This window comes from Rana temporaria, chromosome 3 (assembly GCF_905171775.1).
Source record: "Rana temporaria chromosome 3, aRanTem1.1, whole genome shotgun sequence".
Taxonomy (NCBI): Eukaryota; Metazoa; Chordata; class Amphibia; order Anura; family Ranidae; genus Rana; species Rana temporaria.
This window is the reverse complement of record NC_053491.1, coordinates 446,367,392-446,384,352: the sequence shown is the minus strand read 5'-3', so window position 1 is coordinate 446,384,352 and position 16,961 is coordinate 446,367,392. Positions and strand designations below refer to the sequence as shown.

The 16,961-nt window shown below is 43.9% G+C and overlaps 1 protein-coding gene and 2 non-coding genes across 4 annotated transcripts in view; all 3 read right to left on the bottom strand.

The window, feature by feature from the left end:
- The window catches only part of TNPO2 (transportin 2), a 52,110-nt gene that overhangs the window by 22,399 nt on the left and 12,750 nt on the right, over positions 1-16,961 (bottom strand). For both annotated transcript variants that reach the window (XM_040346558.1, XM_040346559.1), the window contains exons 3-12: positions 12,653-12,728; positions 8,094-8,243; positions 6,274-6,380; positions 4,710-4,843; positions 4,539-4,620; positions 3,803-3,925; positions 3,600-3,718; positions 1,654-1,714; positions 918-1,086; positions 583-735 (exon numbers count right to left, since the gene is read on the bottom strand). In XM_040346558.1, the coding sequence (XP_040202492.1) occupies positions 583-735; positions 918-1,086; positions 1,654-1,714; positions 3,600-3,718; positions 3,803-3,925; positions 4,539-4,620; positions 4,710-4,843; positions 6,274-6,380; positions 8,094-8,243; positions 12,653-12,728 (1,174 nt within the window). The remainder of the gene's footprint in view (positions 1-582; positions 736-917; positions 1,087-1,653; positions 1,715-3,599; positions 3,719-3,802; positions 3,926-4,538; positions 4,621-4,709; positions 4,844-6,273; positions 6,381-8,093; positions 8,244-12,652; positions 12,729-16,961) is intronic.
- LOC120934203 lies at positions 7,555-7,624 on the bottom strand. Its single transcript, XR_005748348.1, has one exon. It is a non-coding gene; the product is annotated as a small nucleolar RNA SNORD41 (small nucleolar RNA).
- On the bottom strand, positions 14,453-14,522 carry LOC120934204. Its single transcript, XR_005748349.1, has one exon. It is a non-coding gene; the product is annotated as a small nucleolar RNA SNORD41 (small nucleolar RNA).

The following is a 16,961-nucleotide window of genomic DNA, read 5'->3' as shown; positions in this document are numbered from 1 at the left end:
ATATAACCCCTTATTGGGCACAAGGAGGACATAAATAATTACTCCCATTGTTACAAATGTCCCAGTTTCCTGGCGCCAGACTTTTTTTGCCGTTTCCAAGAAAGTGAGTGCATCAGCATTCTCTTAAAATTTTAATTGTTTCAAGTCTATTTTACATTTTGGATAACTTGAGGAAATAGTGGAATGGACAAGCACATAACACGTGGATGGAAAGATTATCATAAGTGCAGGCTGACCTGAATAATGTAAGAGATTTAAACCTCTGGTGAGTTTGTCTATTGAGCACAAATGTGGAGCACAGCATGGCTTCAAGGTGATTTTCTCCTATGAAGGTTTTGAAAGATTCAAAGAATATCTGCCATATTTATGTACAGACAATATGCAGCAGTTTAGCATCTGCCAATCACAGACCAAATGGAGTTAAAAGCCAACATTTCACATGCCGTCATAGAAAGAACCAGGCAGACGGCCAATAACCCATTAGCGTACTTTTTTTTCACAAACACAAGGTGTCCTGAAAGCAAGAAAAGTCATCCCAGTACCAACCACAAAGCTGTTCTGAACACACATATAAAAACAGACCTTCAGCAATGGCGCCAAGAACAAGTATTCCCGACTCCTTTATGACCCATTCTGGATGGAAGAGGAGGTTCTTGAGAAGGGGGAGAAGGTGAGGAAGCAATTCATCTCGAAAAACATTAGCCAGGACATCCAAAGCTGCAGCGGAACATTTCCCTAAAGAAAAGCAGTAAGCTGTGATTACTTTGTAAGGCAAATCAATGTGCATTCACGATTTAGTACACAAGACTATCTGATCAGCCAGTATGAATACAAAGGACCCTCAGTATTAACTCAGGACAAGCATTCTGCATCATTTCAGGAAGACATTGGTTTGGCATTGTAACAACGGTACATACTCAGATTCCAGTCAGATAATGTATCATCGTCGTCGTCATCATCGTCTGCATCTTCCTCTCCTTCAGCCCTGTCTTCCTCGTGCTGCAGGGTCACAGTGCGTGACTTGTGGAAGCGAGGCTTGATGTCCTGCTCACTGTCTGGAACGGTTTCATCTTCCTCAACATCTCCCTGATCAAAGCAAGAAAATAAACCATTCTTAGTGGCTTTGTTGTGCCTCAGTTATGTTATAGCATATAGAGATGGTCAATAAATTACAAAACTCCTGGTAAAAAAAAAGCACAGGAAAATCCATTTTAAAAGCTTACTTGAAGGTATTTTAATTTTTCCATATAAAAAAAATTAATTTGTAATGTAAATTTGGAACCCTGTACAAAAACTTGACCACACCAGGACAATTCCCTAAAGCAGCCCCCTCCTCTCCTAGCATATTTCTCTTATCTGTGCTTGCCCTACCCCTTTTCCTCCATTTACCCCCCCACCCCTCTTATGTAGCAACTGGAGGAGCAACAGGGATTACTACAGAGCAGTGGTGGTCAACTGGAAAATTAGAGGGCCCCAAACGCTTCCAGAGGGTTTCACAAAGCAGCACAATTTTGCACCTCAGCAGCCAAAAAGGGTCGGTTCTGCTGAATTGTTTTGTAGATACCTACAAAAACCATGCTCCCCCCAGAAAGCAGCGTTTGAGGCTTTTGCGGGGGTTGCCACTAAGAGGAAAGTTACACAAATCATCCTCACCTTTAGAAGAATAATATCAATCTCATTGTATTTCATTCCATTAACCAGGATAGGAATCAGCCTACAAGAAAGAAGAAAAAAAATAAAAAAAAGTTTAACTTTACATAGCACTGGATTAAACAGGCAGCCAAATAAACTGAAGTTTTTATCCTGCTGGTTATTTTTAAATTCTGCAATTTAAGTGCCTTTGCCACAAAACATTTCAGTTCTGCCTGCTCACTGGGCACAGTGCTTTGTTACCGTCCAACAGAGACCGATGGCAGAGGAAACTGCAAAAGATAAAATAAGAGACTCCTTCTCATGGCAGATGTGTGAAAGTCACAAGATTTGCAGAATTTTAAAAGCCACCTTTTACAACAGAGTAAATGCAACAAAATCGATCTGATAATTAATGTGGATTTACTATTTTTTTGCATTGTAGACTGCAGAGCATTGCACCCACCATCAGCGAAACACGGGTGCAAAGCACAGGCAAACCCCCTGCACAGACCTTTTAATATGAATATGAGGCTGAAGGAAGAGTGGCTGGACTACGATTGCAGTGATGTCATGACCCTGTCTGCTTTACATGTGTTTCTGCCAAGTCCCTGCACAGCATTGGCAGATAGGACTTGTAGTCATTTTGATTCAGAGACCTTGATGTTGTGGGCAGAGCTACGAATAGGCACCAAAATTAAAAACAAGGAAGCCGCAAAGACTATGCACCCCTCATTAACCACTTCAGCTCCAGAAGAGATTTACCCACCTTTCTGACCAGACCATTGCTTTTTGGCACGGTGTTAACTTTAAAAAGGAGAAGTACGGGAATCAGTTTTTTCCCCATAAATCATACTTACCTGGGTGGTGTCTGCACTGAGAACCGAGCATCGCTGATGGCTCGGTTCTTTCAGCCCCGAGAGGAGAGCTGATGACTGAAAGTCAATCAGCAGCTCTGCTCCTCCACGCTTACTGCAGTGCTGAGCGGCCATCTCACCGAGAGGCCGAGACAGCCATCAGTCCAGGTACCTGGCAGGACCAGACTTCAGACGTCGGGATGACGCAGTGCCTGGACTGATCTTAGCGAGGTCAGAAGAGAGCAGACTTCAGGTCACAGGAGTGAAAACTGAGGCTGGACTTCTACTTTGACATTTGTGCGATCATGCCATGCTGGACCCAAAATTTAAATATACATTTTTTTTTCACACAGAGTTTTCCTTTGGTGGTATTTGATCACCTATATGGTTATTTTTTGCGCTATATGTTATGTCCTCCTGGGACTGTGTTTTATGAAAAAATGCACCTATATACCTGTTGACAGAGTGCAGATCGGAGCTCACCTGACCTGCTTGCTCTCCTGTCTCTTGCATGACAGCTGCAGCGGGTGGGGCCGCCTTCTCCTGACGTGAGAAGGGGATCCTTGGCCTTGTCTGTTGCAGATGTCAGGCCGAGAGAGGAGGTGGGTCACATAAGCGCCGATCTGCGTTTTAAACAGGTATATAGCTGTATTTTTTTCCCCCATAAACCAGTCATGGGGGGACATTACACAAATCAACTGAGTATAATGTAAATTTAACCCTGTGGGTTAACATGCACTTTAGTGTCTACAAACTCTCCGTCACCCGCTATTCGGCGTGTTCTGTGACTAATCACAGCATAGCCGGTATGCCACCTACCTGGAAGTGCTGGATCATGCACTGGATACATGCTCTGGCACAGGAGAATAGCTATGCCACCATACGCCAACGTAAGGTGGTCAGCAAACAAATTAAGGTAGGGTGGGGGGGTATATGCTTGTGGATAGCGTGTGTGACCATGTTTTATGAAACATGGTCCAAAAGGGAGGAATTTGCCTTTAAGCTCTAGTTAAGTGCACAATTTCAAATAAATGTAAGCACAGCTTCGGCTTATGCAAGGTTACAAAACAACAGTTTCAGTATTTCTGGGCATAACAAAACGAAAGAACTCACTGCAAGAGGTGATTGGACAGGGCATCCTTACAGATGGGCTGGTCAGCCAGTGTCAGCCAAAATTCACAGGCTTCCAGGGATACATTCTCATCACTGTCCTGCGTCCTTTGCAGCATATACTGGAGAAAAATAAAAAAAATTCACACTGTTCACTGCTGCTGCTCCCATACAAAGCAAAGCGATATAAAGAGACTCTTTCATACCTGGATGATGCTGTGCATGTGAGGAAGAAGGCGGTCTATCCGCACCTCCAACAACATAACAAGCGCCCGACACACATTCTTCCGAACCTCAGGGTCCTCGTCCACGGCTAGTGCAAAAAGATGCTGCAACAAGGGAGGAATATGACTTAGAATATCAAAAAATCATGAAGAGCTGAACTGATACGAAGAGGGAACTACACTGTGTCTTGCTTAACACCCCTCTGTCTCAACCTGAATCCCCCACCCCCTTATGAAGTATTGGGAGATGCACACTAAAGCCGAGTACACACTAGATCGGCTGACAGCTCGGAGTACTAAACCATGCAAGGTTAGTCCAGTGATCCCCCCCCCCCCCCCCCCCCCCCAAACAATAAAATAAAAAATGATACGGGTAGATCGCATCCCTTCCTTGCCAACCCCCCAGAGCCTGGAAAGGATGGGCAGCGGGGGCTGAATTTGCTGTAACTGACCCCTGAATTTTCCTCCTGCAGCAGCTGAAAGGCGACTTCTCAGGTGCTGCAGGAGCATTCAGAGGGATCAGTTCCAGTAGATGTCGCCCCTTATGTCCAGGGAGCCAATGGCACCTGCTGCCTCAGCAAAGCCTGTCAGAGCGGGGGGGGGGGGGGGGGGGTCACTACAGATGGGCACAGAACTAGATTAAGAGGATATTGAAAGGGCATCTAATGAGACCGTATCCCTTCATTAATTTCCTGAGAATGGAGCTAGCATATCTCACCTCTATGAAAGTGTCAATGTTGTCCATGAGGGCTTGCGCTCGGTCGGTGATAAACTGGTTGACACAGGCAATTGCATGGGACCTAGGACAAAGGAGTACACAAAACATTACGCATGGGGGAAGGTTTAGGAAAAGTTTTTCATAGTCACTTGAAGTAGTCTAGAGAATAACCTGATTTTGGGGCTGCAGTGCTTAAAGAACTGGAGGAACTTGGGGATCATTATGTTGAGCGGCCGGTTTAAAGCATCGCTGTCCAGAAGCTCAGAGGAATCCTCACAGATCTTCTGCAGAGCACCAAATGCACCCTTGAAATGCAAAAAAAACAAGACTTACAAAATAAGCACTTTAAAAGGAGATATGTCAATAAATACAAGCAAAATGAAAAAACTAATTATTATTCACGATTTATATAGCGCCAACTGTTTACGCAGCGCTTTACAATGTAGAGGGGTGGGGGGGGGGGACAGCAGAATTAGAGTACAGTTCAATACAGAAGGGCCCTGCTCGTAGAGCTTAGATTCTAAAGGGAGGGGGTGGTGGTACAAAAGGTAATAGCTGCAGAGAATGATTAGATAGGGGTGGCTCGGGGACAAATACCTTGGGGGCTTTAACAATTTTGCGGGCTCCATTTCTTGACTACTCTTCAAAGCTGGTGAAATAGAGGAGATCCTGTTCCTTATTAAGAAAGTGGCGAAAGCCCCTTTGAATCAGGACTGATCTGCTCCCTGCAGCTGAATCCAATCCCTTTGCCTGTCCTCTTTTCACCTGAGATGGTGAAGGAGGAGGCAGCATGTGCAGAATCTGCAAGTTCAGTGTAATTACTGCACAAACCAAAAGGTGCGAGCCATCTACAAACAGTTCACATTGTGTATGCCAGGTCAGACCAGGTGGGGGATTTGCAGCCATTTTCTATATTGCAAACTGCCGCAATCTCTTATCTACTTCAGCTCCAAATGGTTTACTTTCTGCTAGAAAACCTATCCATAAAAAGGAAAAAATCCCTATAAGCGTATATTGATTGATTTGCGTAAAAGTATAGCGTCTACAAACTATGGGATATTATTTTGGAATATTTATTTTTACTAGTAATGGCGGCGATCAGCGACTTCATATTGGGACCGAGATATTGCGGAGGAAAAAAATTGCATTGTCACTGTACTAATGACACTGGCAGGGAAGTTATCAGGGGCAATCAAAAAGTTAAATGTGTGCCTAGTGAGTGCTTGCCAACTATGTGGGGGTGCTTGTACTGTGGGAAGGCAGAGATCCACGTTAGTGTATAGCAGGAACACAGCCTTCCCTTGTCACAGATCGCCGCTCTACCGATCCTAGTGGACACTGCATTCACTGAAGCCACGTATTGGCTCACGTTGTGTCCAATCACAACGGCAGGAGGTTGCTGGCAGCGCACACCGCTCATAACCAGAAGTGCAGAAAATGGGTACGTATTTCTGCCCAGAGCAGCCGCCCTGTCGCAGTAAATGTACGTAGGGTGGTCATCTGGTTAATTAGGTGCAGAACCCACACCAGTTTCTATTTCACTCTGAAATAAAAATTGGTGAGGATGGTGCAGACAGACCGGAAACAGGTATCTTTTCTATTTTGGCATGCACCACTTTCCCAGAAAAACACAGATGAACCATATTGTGACTCAGAAATAGTTTTAAAAATTGCCAACAAATGATGGAACTGCTCAGGCTTGGCAGGGCAGAATTGAGAGGCCTCAGTGCCATACCTCACATGTGTTGTAATCTTCTGAATTCAGAAGGTTGCAGAGCTGAGGTAGAAGTTCTGGCCACATCTGCAGCTCCCCTTTGGATGCAATAGTGGTAATGAGAATACCTGGAGAGAAACAAGAGCACAATATCAAATCAGACATCAACTGGATTTATACATAAACCAGACAATGTTTAGTGGGAGGCATAAGAGGGAAAGAACAGAGTCCGATTAAACACTATTCCAATCAAGCTGTCGAGCATAGCTATACATTACGGACATGCCATCTAGACCAAGCTAAAAATGTACCTGTACCAACCCAATTACAGAAATGCCAATTCTGTTGGCCATGTAACCATGTAGAGATTAGAAAATAAGGCAAATAAAACAGGTTCACGTTATTGTCACCTCCCCAGCAACATAGTCTCCCCCTTATCACCACTCATTAACTGCCAAGTTGGAAAGTCCTGTGTAAGTTACAAGTATCTGAAAATGTAGAAAACATACATGTTATGTACCCTCCCATATGACAGCCCTGACTTGCCCAGTGCTGTCCCAGAGCGAGTCACCTCTACTCAAAAAGGTCCCAGGTATTTCCTTCAACAGCAGGTAAAAGAAAGCATGCATACTTACAAATCTATATTACTGACAAGGCAAAAATGTAATTGTGCCCCAATATGCTCTTATCAGAAGCACCAGACAGGTAGGCCTGGTTCCCTTTATGCTCCTCAACACTTTTTAATCAGAATGAAAATCGTATTAACGCGATTGGCACTGCGCTGACAAGCCATTCACCTCTGCAGCTAGGGGTTCGGATCCCAGTCTCGGCTACATGTGAATTGAGTTTGGTGGTCTCAGCCCGGCTCCCGGTGGGTGTGCTATGCGAGGTAAGCCTGTGCTTAGTACGCCCACCCCCCCCCCCCCCAAAAACCACCACACTTACACTCACTCGAAAATTGGGTTAACATGCACGCACTTTGACCACGCGGTCTCAAAAAAAAGAGAGGCGAAGGACTAACGAGGCTGGTTGAGCGGGCAAATCCTCTCACTCCCTTATAGGGAGTCCCTCTGCCCCGTTGGGCTTCAAAGCGGAGCAGGTAGGGCGGGCTGTGTGGGAGGACCCCCTCACACACCCGCCATTGCCACCCGGGGCATGGAGAAAGGTGGAAGATTGCCTCTGGGGGAGGCCTGCCTACTCCCAACTCCTGCAGTCCAGCTCCTCTCTCGAGTACACGCACAAAATAAAAAATAAAAATATAAGTGTTAACTCCGTAGATGCCCTTAAGTAACCATTAATGTCCTGGATCAGACAGTATGAATACGAAAACCATCAGTTCACATCAGGTTCTGAACATCTGCATCACTTCCAGAACAATTTAAACTCGTTCAAGCACTGTATTTCAAGGGGGTGGATTGTGGAATGAAGGAGGGGAAATCCAGGAGCACTGCCGGGGGGACCTGAGAAAAGGAGGATCGGCCGCTTTGTGCAATACCACTGAACAAAGCAGGTGAGTGCAAGATTTTTTTTTTTTTTTATAAAAAAAAAAATTGACATTAGTAAAGATATTTGATTTGTGTGGCTTGATCACCTTTATCACTGAAATAGATTAGGTTTATGAAATGTAGGTTTTTATATAGACAATATATGCACATAGCAGTTTTTTGGATTTGCAGTGTTTGGGAATGTACACTATGCCACTGTGAATTAGTTTGGCTTTATGTATTATGGCATTTTCAGGGTTTGTAGCGCGGGCACAAATATTGGTAAATAAACCAGTACTACATATCAGGTTATGAACATCTGAATTGCTTCCAGAACACAAAACTTAAGTTATTTACCAATTGTGGCTCTGATGAGCGATGATCCATCTCCGATGCTGTTCAAACACTCCTGCTTTATGAACTCTGAGACCGGCTGGGGGAAGTTCTGGTAATGGGCTTTTACGTTGTTTTTTAGGATCAAACCACTCAAAGATCTTGTGGGCTCATCTACAAAAGGACGACAGAACATCTTATCCATTAAAATTAAAAGATGAAGCAAGACAAAGAAGATTTAGCATCAACAATGGGAAGGACTACTAGAATTAAAAAAAGATCAGGGTAGGGGGGGATCTTATAAACCTCTTTTTTTTTTTTTTTAAGTGGCCTTTATACTTTCACAACCATTATATTCAGCATTCAAACAAAGGTTATGGTCCATGCATCCAACAAGATCAGGGGCCCCTGATGAGTGAGAATGGGGGTTCACAGCATACAATATACCTCATTGGAGATCAGTATACACACTGTTCTCCTGACCAGTCCACTAATGTTAAGGGTCTCTTTTCTCCTTCTCCCCTAATAGTGGCAGTCCTTACTGCTGCACTGAACATGGCTCACATAAATGGCACGCAAGCACAGTAGTGAGCTCAGAGGAACAACACAGGGCATCACTTACCTGGAAAACCGTCAACATTTAGAGGCAGAAAGAATTACTGCAGGAAAAAAACTCTTAATAGGCTTATTCGCTTTTTGTCGTCTTTAGCTGCTGTTCTGCTTTAATCTAGGAATACTAACCATTTACCATTTCTCAATCATAGATCACTAGAAACAGGGTTTTTTTTCCCATAGCCATTACGACTGGGCTATGTGGACACCTTCAGGGGAATAAAAACTGCCAAGCATTTAATCCTGGGAGACATGTCTCCTCCAATGAATGTGTGCCACCCCTAGTGCTCCATGGGGGGGTGACGGGGGAATGTTATCGGCCTTCGTGCTATTCTGACTCGGGACCTCAGAAAATTGCCCACAGTGCGGTGTCAAGGGATTACAAGCTGGAATTTCAAATCCCTCTTCTGTACTTTATGCATTTAAAGGTCTCCTTGGAACTTCCGAAAAGAGTTCTTTCCAACACTGGCAAGCCTGCCGTCTAGGGGTGCAACCGTACCAGACTGGAATGGGAGAAGTTTTGGCTTCTGTTCAAAGCTTTTTATGGTGCCATATTTTGGACCTCAAGGGTCACAAACTCCTGACATTATAGAATTTCACAATATATGTGCACATCCCAATCTTTCAGCCAACAGTTTGTAAGATTTGCTGTCAAGTATCACTACCATCAGCTTATGGCTTTGCCATTTGGCCTGTCAAATACTACCAGGAGTTTCCCGAGGTGGACACATAGTATTGCTGTTATGGAGTATCTGGATAACCTGCTTCTTCCAAGAGCAATTGGCTCAAACAGGTCAGTTGGTGTAGGTCTTCGAGCAGTTCAGTTCGGTACTTAACCTCCAAAAAAAAAAAAAAAATCAGCCATGGTCAACACGTCATCTGAGATATGTGGGCCTAATCCTAGACAACTCAGTCCAAGAGGCTCCGTCAAAGATCCTTTCCCTCCTATTTCAAATCGAGTCCCTGAGGTCTCTTGAAAATCTTTGAATTCACTTGTGCATGAGGATATTGGAAATATGGCCTCTGCTTTCAATGCAGTTCTGTATGCCCTGTACCATTCAAGAAGCTGCAACTCAATATTCTGTCAGCCTGGGACAAAAGTCCTCAGTCCCTAGATCCGACTATGCATTCGAATCTGTGCCAGGTCGGCTCTGGAGTGGTGGTACTCTTCCCGGATGCTGAAAACAGGAAACCCATTCCTTACAATAGCTTGGAAAGTTATGATGATGGATTCCAGCCTGTCAAGCTGGAATGGTTCTCTGGAAAACTGGTCAAGTTTTAGGAGTGGATTTTGCTGAACAACATTTTAGACCTTCATAAATCACCAACGTTGGTCTGGCTACCTTCAGGGGCACCCTGTGCAAGTGAAGTTGCACAATGCCAAAGCAATGGTGTATGTCAATCACCACGAAAGGACACAAAGCCATGCTGCTCAAGTAGAGGCAAATGTGATTGTCTTTGGCAGAGCTGCATGTTCCAGCTTTATCCACTGTGCATTTACCAAGGCAGACTTCCTTAGTTAGCAACTGAACCAGGGTCCTTCACCTGGGAGGTGTTGGAAGTTTTGTGAGAAATTCAAGACTTCGTAAGTGGATCTTCGGGCATCCAGGTTCATCAGCAAGCTGGACAGATTTGTCTCTTGAACGGACACTCAGATGTTTGTGGTAGATACCCTGGTGATTCCATGGGATCAGTTTTCCCCAATCTGCATTTTCCTTCAACTTTGGCTCCTGCCTCACCTTCAGAGCAGGATAAAGACAGGCGAGTTGGTGTTTTTCATCACTTTGATTGGCCTTGAATGTGGTACACAGACAACATTGGCATGGCATGGCAGACAAGTTGTGGGATTTCCAGATCAGCCATTTCAGGAACCAATATTTCATCCTGCCCACAGTTGCTGGATTTGACAGTATGGATATTTAGGCTCAAGTCCCGAGAGACAAGAGTGTTTCCAAAATTAGTTATTCCTACACTGCTCAGGGTAAGTTGACCTCAAAAGAATGTGCAACTATCCTACTAGGATGGTCTATTTTGCCTAGTGTAAGGCTTGAAAGTTCTTTTCTCGATAGTACGTTGCGGTGTGCATTTTGACTTTGGGAAGTTTAGTCTGGAGTTCAATATGACCATGCACACTTTCAAGGAGCAAATTTTGGCCTTGGCTTTTTTACTCCATGACCTTTTGCATCTCATTTGTTGGTAAATGACTTGGTGCAAGGGGTCACATGCATTGTTCTGCCTGTAATGTCTCAGTGGGACCTACATTCGGTATGGTCTGGTTTTACAACATATTTGGTTTAACCCACTCAGGATAATCTTTGTCGCTTTTTAAGGCAATCTTTTTTGGTGACCATTACCTCGGCTCATAAAATCTCAGAGCTGGCTTTTCTTTTTCTTATAACAAAGATAAAGTAGTGTTGAGATCTTAGTCCTCTTTTTAGCGTAAAAGTGTTATATTCACAATGGGTGAAGGATATTGTGTTATCATAGGTTTGTCCTGATCGGAAACTCTAAGGCGTTTTGCTCTTTAGATCTGGTCTACAGCTTAATTTTAGGCAGTTAGATTTTTTTTGTCTGTTCTGCCAGAGGGGCAAAAAGCCGCTTTTCAATCCACCATTTCTTGGATTTTTTTTTTTTTACCATTCAGGTCGATGGTATAAAAGATAAGGTTCCTTCTTTTCCAGTTCTACCAGGAGTGTTGATGTCTCATTAGCGATTCAGCATCGAGCTTCAGTGGCTCCAGTTTGTGAGGCTGCTACCCATCTTCTGTTCATACATTTACCAAGTTTACCCAGGTAGATGTTTTTGCCTCTACGGATGCCATTTTGTGCAGTCCTGCAAACGACTCTTTGGTATGGTTAACCGATTCGATTTTAGGCTTGTTGCCGCTGTACCGTTGCCTAACCCTTCATATACTTCGTGCTTTGGGATATCCCAATCATAGTAGGAATGTAAAAACTTTGTGTCCTGCGATATAGGATTAAAAAATAAAAATTTGTATGGGGGCTTAGGTAGGAGTGGGATTTCCTGTCCCACTTCCTCCTTCCGCCCAGGGACTGCCTAGGCGACGACTCCGCTCGCCTTTGTCGGCCCCTACCTTTAGGCGATCTCCTGGGACCTGTCACTTGTCCCAGGAGATCGCCTAAAGGTAGGGGCCGCCAAAGGCGAGAGGAGTCGTCGCCTAGGCAGTCCCTGGGTGGAAGGAGGAAGTGGGACAGGAAATCCCACTCCTACCCAAGTGACAGGGACAAGTGACAGGACCCAGGAGATCGCCTGTCCACTCAGAGTGCACAGCCGGTTTGCCCACAATGAGAATGGAGGCGCCGGCGGCGAAGGGGGGGCGGGGGAAAGGAGTGACGCTCCAGGCGGCCGCATCGCTGGACCGTGTAGCAGGTAAGTCTTTGTTTATTAAAAGTCAGCAGTTTCACTTTTTATAAACATAAAAAGGCTGGAACTCCACTTTAACCTCAAGGTGGCAGCATAAGCCAATCGTTACAGATATGAAGGAACTGTGTTGAGTCCTGTCATGTAATCCAAGGAGGGGAGGGGGGTATGGGGATTTATGGTTTACCTGTCAAATCATTTCGTGGAGTACGTCACAAGACAAAGGGATCCTAACACTTTTCTTTGTGATTCATGGTAGGCTACAAGAAACTAAGCCTTGCTGGAAGGTTTTATTATGCTTAGAAGCCTTTTTGCCCACTGACCTGAAGGTGGCAGCATAACCCTATTGTAATAGATTTGAAGATACACAGTGTCATTAATGTACAACTAAAAAAAAATACAATTTTTTTTTTTTTTAATAGTGAACAAAATACCTATAGCAGAATAAACAGCCTCCATCTGTTTCCTGTAGCAGCTTAAAAACACTAGTCCCCCTCCTTATAGATGTTTGTTTTATGAACTATCGAAATTTTTAAAATTATGGGTACTGAAAAAAGCATGCAAAAAATTAAATAATCCGAAAAGCTCACCTTCAGATTTAAGCCGCGTCAGCACAAAGATCAAGTAATTGTTAAAATCCGGAAATTGGTTCAGCTGCTTCAGTTTCTGGGAACAAGTTCAGGACCATATTGCTTACAGTTACATAAACAGGAAAAAGATACAGATGGAAGAACACAAAGCTTTATTCAGTAACAGAGCAAAGATCAATGAAGCTAGTGGCACAGCAATGTTTTCTAGGCTCGAACTGTGCCAAGGGTACTGGAGAGATTATTAAGGAGGCACCAAGCCAGCAAGAATATTAATCTCAAAGCCTAAAAGAGCCCTTCAGCAGATAAATTAAGCCAGGACTATCCACTGTTTAGATTTGGATTTGGCTTCTGTGGAGCTGCTTGAAGGCTGAGGTGCTTACACAAAATTTGTACTACCAGCCAGGCTGGTAACCTAGCTATTTGCATGTATATAAAAGTTTCCAGAAGCAGAGTAGCTGAACTATAGAAAACTATTAAAGTCATATTAAAGCCTAATTTTTTTATTAAAGAAAAGTGTTAAACTAACCTGCTCTGTGCAAGGAGCGGTGGCTGCCTCCTCATTCAGTTCTCTGCATTCCTGAACTGAGCTGTGTGTCCATAGACTCACAGCGTGGCTCAGCCACAACCCCTGTACACCCACCAATGGCTCCCACTGTTCTCAGTCTCCTGTGAGAAAGGGAAGAGAAGGAGCGTGGAGGTACAGCCGGGCACACCGCTGGATAGGGAGAGGGGCTCGGAATGTTTTTTACCCTTATGCCAAAAATGCATGAAGGTAAAAAAACTTGGAACCACTCTAAAGTCTAGCTCCAGATTTTATCTTACTTTAATTACCAAGTTTGCCCAAACAAAAACCACTTCAAATAAAGAATTGTGCCCACTATTAGGCTGAATTCACACCTATGCAGTTTTAATGCATTTTGCAGATTTGCACTACAGAACGTGTTCCATAGGAAACCATGTTAAATGAACTGTAGTGCAAATCTGCAAAAAGCACAAAAAATGCATAGGTGTGAACCCAGCCTTAACGCTGTATAAACTATAAGGAGCATCATAAACACAAAGTATAGAGTGTTCCAGCAGCGGTATACGGACTTCCAGTCCCCAAAACTAAATCAAGTTGGGCCAATTGCTGCTCGGGCATTCACAAGAAGCTTTGTCTTTTATGAAGGAGTATGAGGTTTCCTCTGATAGGTACCTAGTTTTGACAGGTACCCAGCTCCCACTTTTGCTCAGGCCGCCTAAGCGGCTCAAGCGGAAGTTCTCCTCTCCCCCTGCAATCTTCTGGGACAGTAACAGAAGATTGGCTGGCCATTCACGAAACTGAGCGTGACTCGGGCATAGGCAGTGCGACCAGCTGTGAAGCGGCAAGCTGTCACAGCCGGGTGCCCACACTTTCAATGGCAGTGCCCTGGAGAGGCACGGGAGATGAGCGAGGCTGTGGGAAGCCACATCACTGGACTGAGAGACAGGGGAGTGTTTGTTTATAAAAAGTCAGCAGCTACGCTTTTTGTAGCTGCTGACTCAAACACAAGACCGGCTGGAAAAGAGGGGCAGAAATGTTCTCCTTTGAAAAATTGCATCTCCAAACTTCTTCCAGCAATGTTTGAGTAAATACGAGCTTGAATCAGTTAAATTCTTTTGAAAGGGAGACTCAGCCAGTCTGAACTCTGACCTCACCTCAGGTCTTGTCACTTAAAAAGTACTGAACAAAGCATGACAGGTTTGCCTTCAATGCCATACTGAGGACAGGTAGGTTTAGTACACCTTTAAAGGGGTAAGCCACACATTACTATCAATATCCTGGATCAGACAGTATGAATACAGAAACCATCACTGCAAATCAGGTTCTGAACATTTGCATCACTTCCAGATATACAATACAGTCCATGAACTTGTAGGCTGGCTGCTTCCATAGGGAACACCTCACCAAGGGGATTTCTTCATGAATTGAAGATTACATTTATATACCAAAATGGTCAGTGATACAGTCAGGGTCCACCCAAGATCTGCATGTCCTAACTGTAAACAGTATTGCAAGTACACCGTGTGCATAATTATTAGGCGAGTATTTTGGCCAAATCATAATTTGTATGCATATTGTCCAATTACAAACTAATGCTTATTAGATTGAAGCATATCAGGTGATGTGCAATTGTGTAATGAGGGAGGGTGGGGCCTAAAGAGAACAACACCCTATATCTAGGTGTGCATAATTATTAGGCAGCTTATTTTCCTCAGGCAAAATGGACTCTGAAAAGTCAAAAAAAAAAAAAAAAAAAAAAAGTCTTTCAAAGGGATGCAGCACTCTTAAAATTGCTAAGAATTTGGGGCGTGGTCATAGAACCAAAAGGTGTTTTTTTTGCAAATAGTCAACAAGGTCACAAAAATAAAAAACACACACATCAAGCACAACGTAAATAAACTGCCAAAGATTTAAGAATCAAAAATGTGAAGCTACCAGGAACCCATTATCCTCCAGTGCCGTCATATTCTAGAACTACAACCTACCTGGAGTGCCCAGAAGTACACAAGGTGTTCAGGGATCAGAGACATGGCCAGGGTAAAGAAGGCTGAAACCCGACCACCGCTGAACAAGATACATACTTTGAAATGTCAAGACTGGACCAAGAAATATCTGAAGATAGATTTTTTTTTTTTTTAAAAGGTTTTATTGACTCATGAGATGAGAGCGACTCTTGACAGACCAGATAGATGCGCCTGCGACTGAATCAGTAATAGGAAGAGAGCTCCACTTTGACTCAGACGCCAACAAGGTGGAGTACTTGTATGGGTTGGTATTATTCAAAATGAGCCAATGGAAACGTTTTGGGTTGAAGGTGGACTCAAAATTTACTCCCAAACCTACTGCCAGTTTTCAGAAGACACTTTCTTCAAGCACTGTTAAAAAAATAAAAAAAAGTCTACATCTTTCAATAAGATCATCATATAATTGCAGGACAAGGCTCCATTGCTCTAAAAGTACTCCACTGTGTGGCTAGCCAGAGTAAAGGCCCTCAAGATGAAAGAATAAGGACATAGCCCTCTTCCTCGCCTGACCTAAACCTTCTTAAAAACTTGTGGGCTCTTAAATATTTATTGTGAAGGAAAACCATACACCCATCTGGAACAGTGTCTGGGAGGCTGTGGTTGCTGCTGCACAAAAAGTTGATTGTCAACAGATCAAGCAACTGGCACACTTCATGAATGGAAGGCCTATGACAGTTATTGAAAAGGGTGACTATATTGGTGACTGAATATTTTTTATTTTTTGGAAATGTCAGAAATGTTTATTTGTAAATTTGAGTCGTTTGTTTATTATTCTCACTTTAACAGATGAAAAAAAACAAAAAAAACAAAGTGAGATGGAAGGTTTTGTTTTTCATTTTGTTGCACAACAATTATAGTTGCCCAATAATTGTACACAAAGATATTCTAAGAAAGCCAAAACCTCACTTTTACTTTCCTAAATATTCAGGTTCAAGGTTTGTTAAAGCGGAGGTTCACCCTACAAACATGTATTTAACATTCCATTCTGCATAATTCCAACATTTACACTATGCCGTTTTTTTTTTTGCTGTACAATACCGTCTTATTGTTATTTTCCACCCAGCTTCCGGGTTCTCACTCCCGCGGGAGTAGGCGTTCCTATGCAGAGGCTAGATCAGGGATATGCAATTAGCGGACCTCCAGCTGTTGCCAAACTACAAGTCCCATCATGCCACTGCCTCTGGGTGTCATGCTTGATGCTGTCAGAGTCTTGCTATGCCTCATGGGACTTGTAGTTTGGCAACAGCTGGAGGTCCGCTAATTGCATATCCCTGGGCTAGATGATTGACGCCTTGTGAAAAACTTGCCCCCGGCGAGTCACCAGTTTTCCGAAAGTACCCGGCTCTATACGGCGCCTGCGCAGTCAGCTCTACACGGCAGGCGCCGTATAAAGCCGACAGGAGGCACAGGAGGAGATATTGAACTCCATCCCTACCTGTGGTCTCGCACAGTTGAACAGGCTCCTCTCCTGTACTAAAATTGATCAGCTCCCTGTGGATTGGACCTACCGTAAGTAACGTGTGCATTAGAAGTTGCAGCAAATCAGATAGACCCACATCTTTTCCTGGGTGGAGGATGACCAGTGTCCTCTAATCCTCTCCTCACAAGTCCTTCTGTTCCTAGCCTGCCCCTTTCTATCACTGGATTTCTGTTATTTCAATCATGGGGGCTCAGCATCACATGAGGCCATTACCATGGGCGGGCTTGCATGCAAACACAATCTGCCTATGAATGCCCACTCCATGTCCACACCTGCTCATAA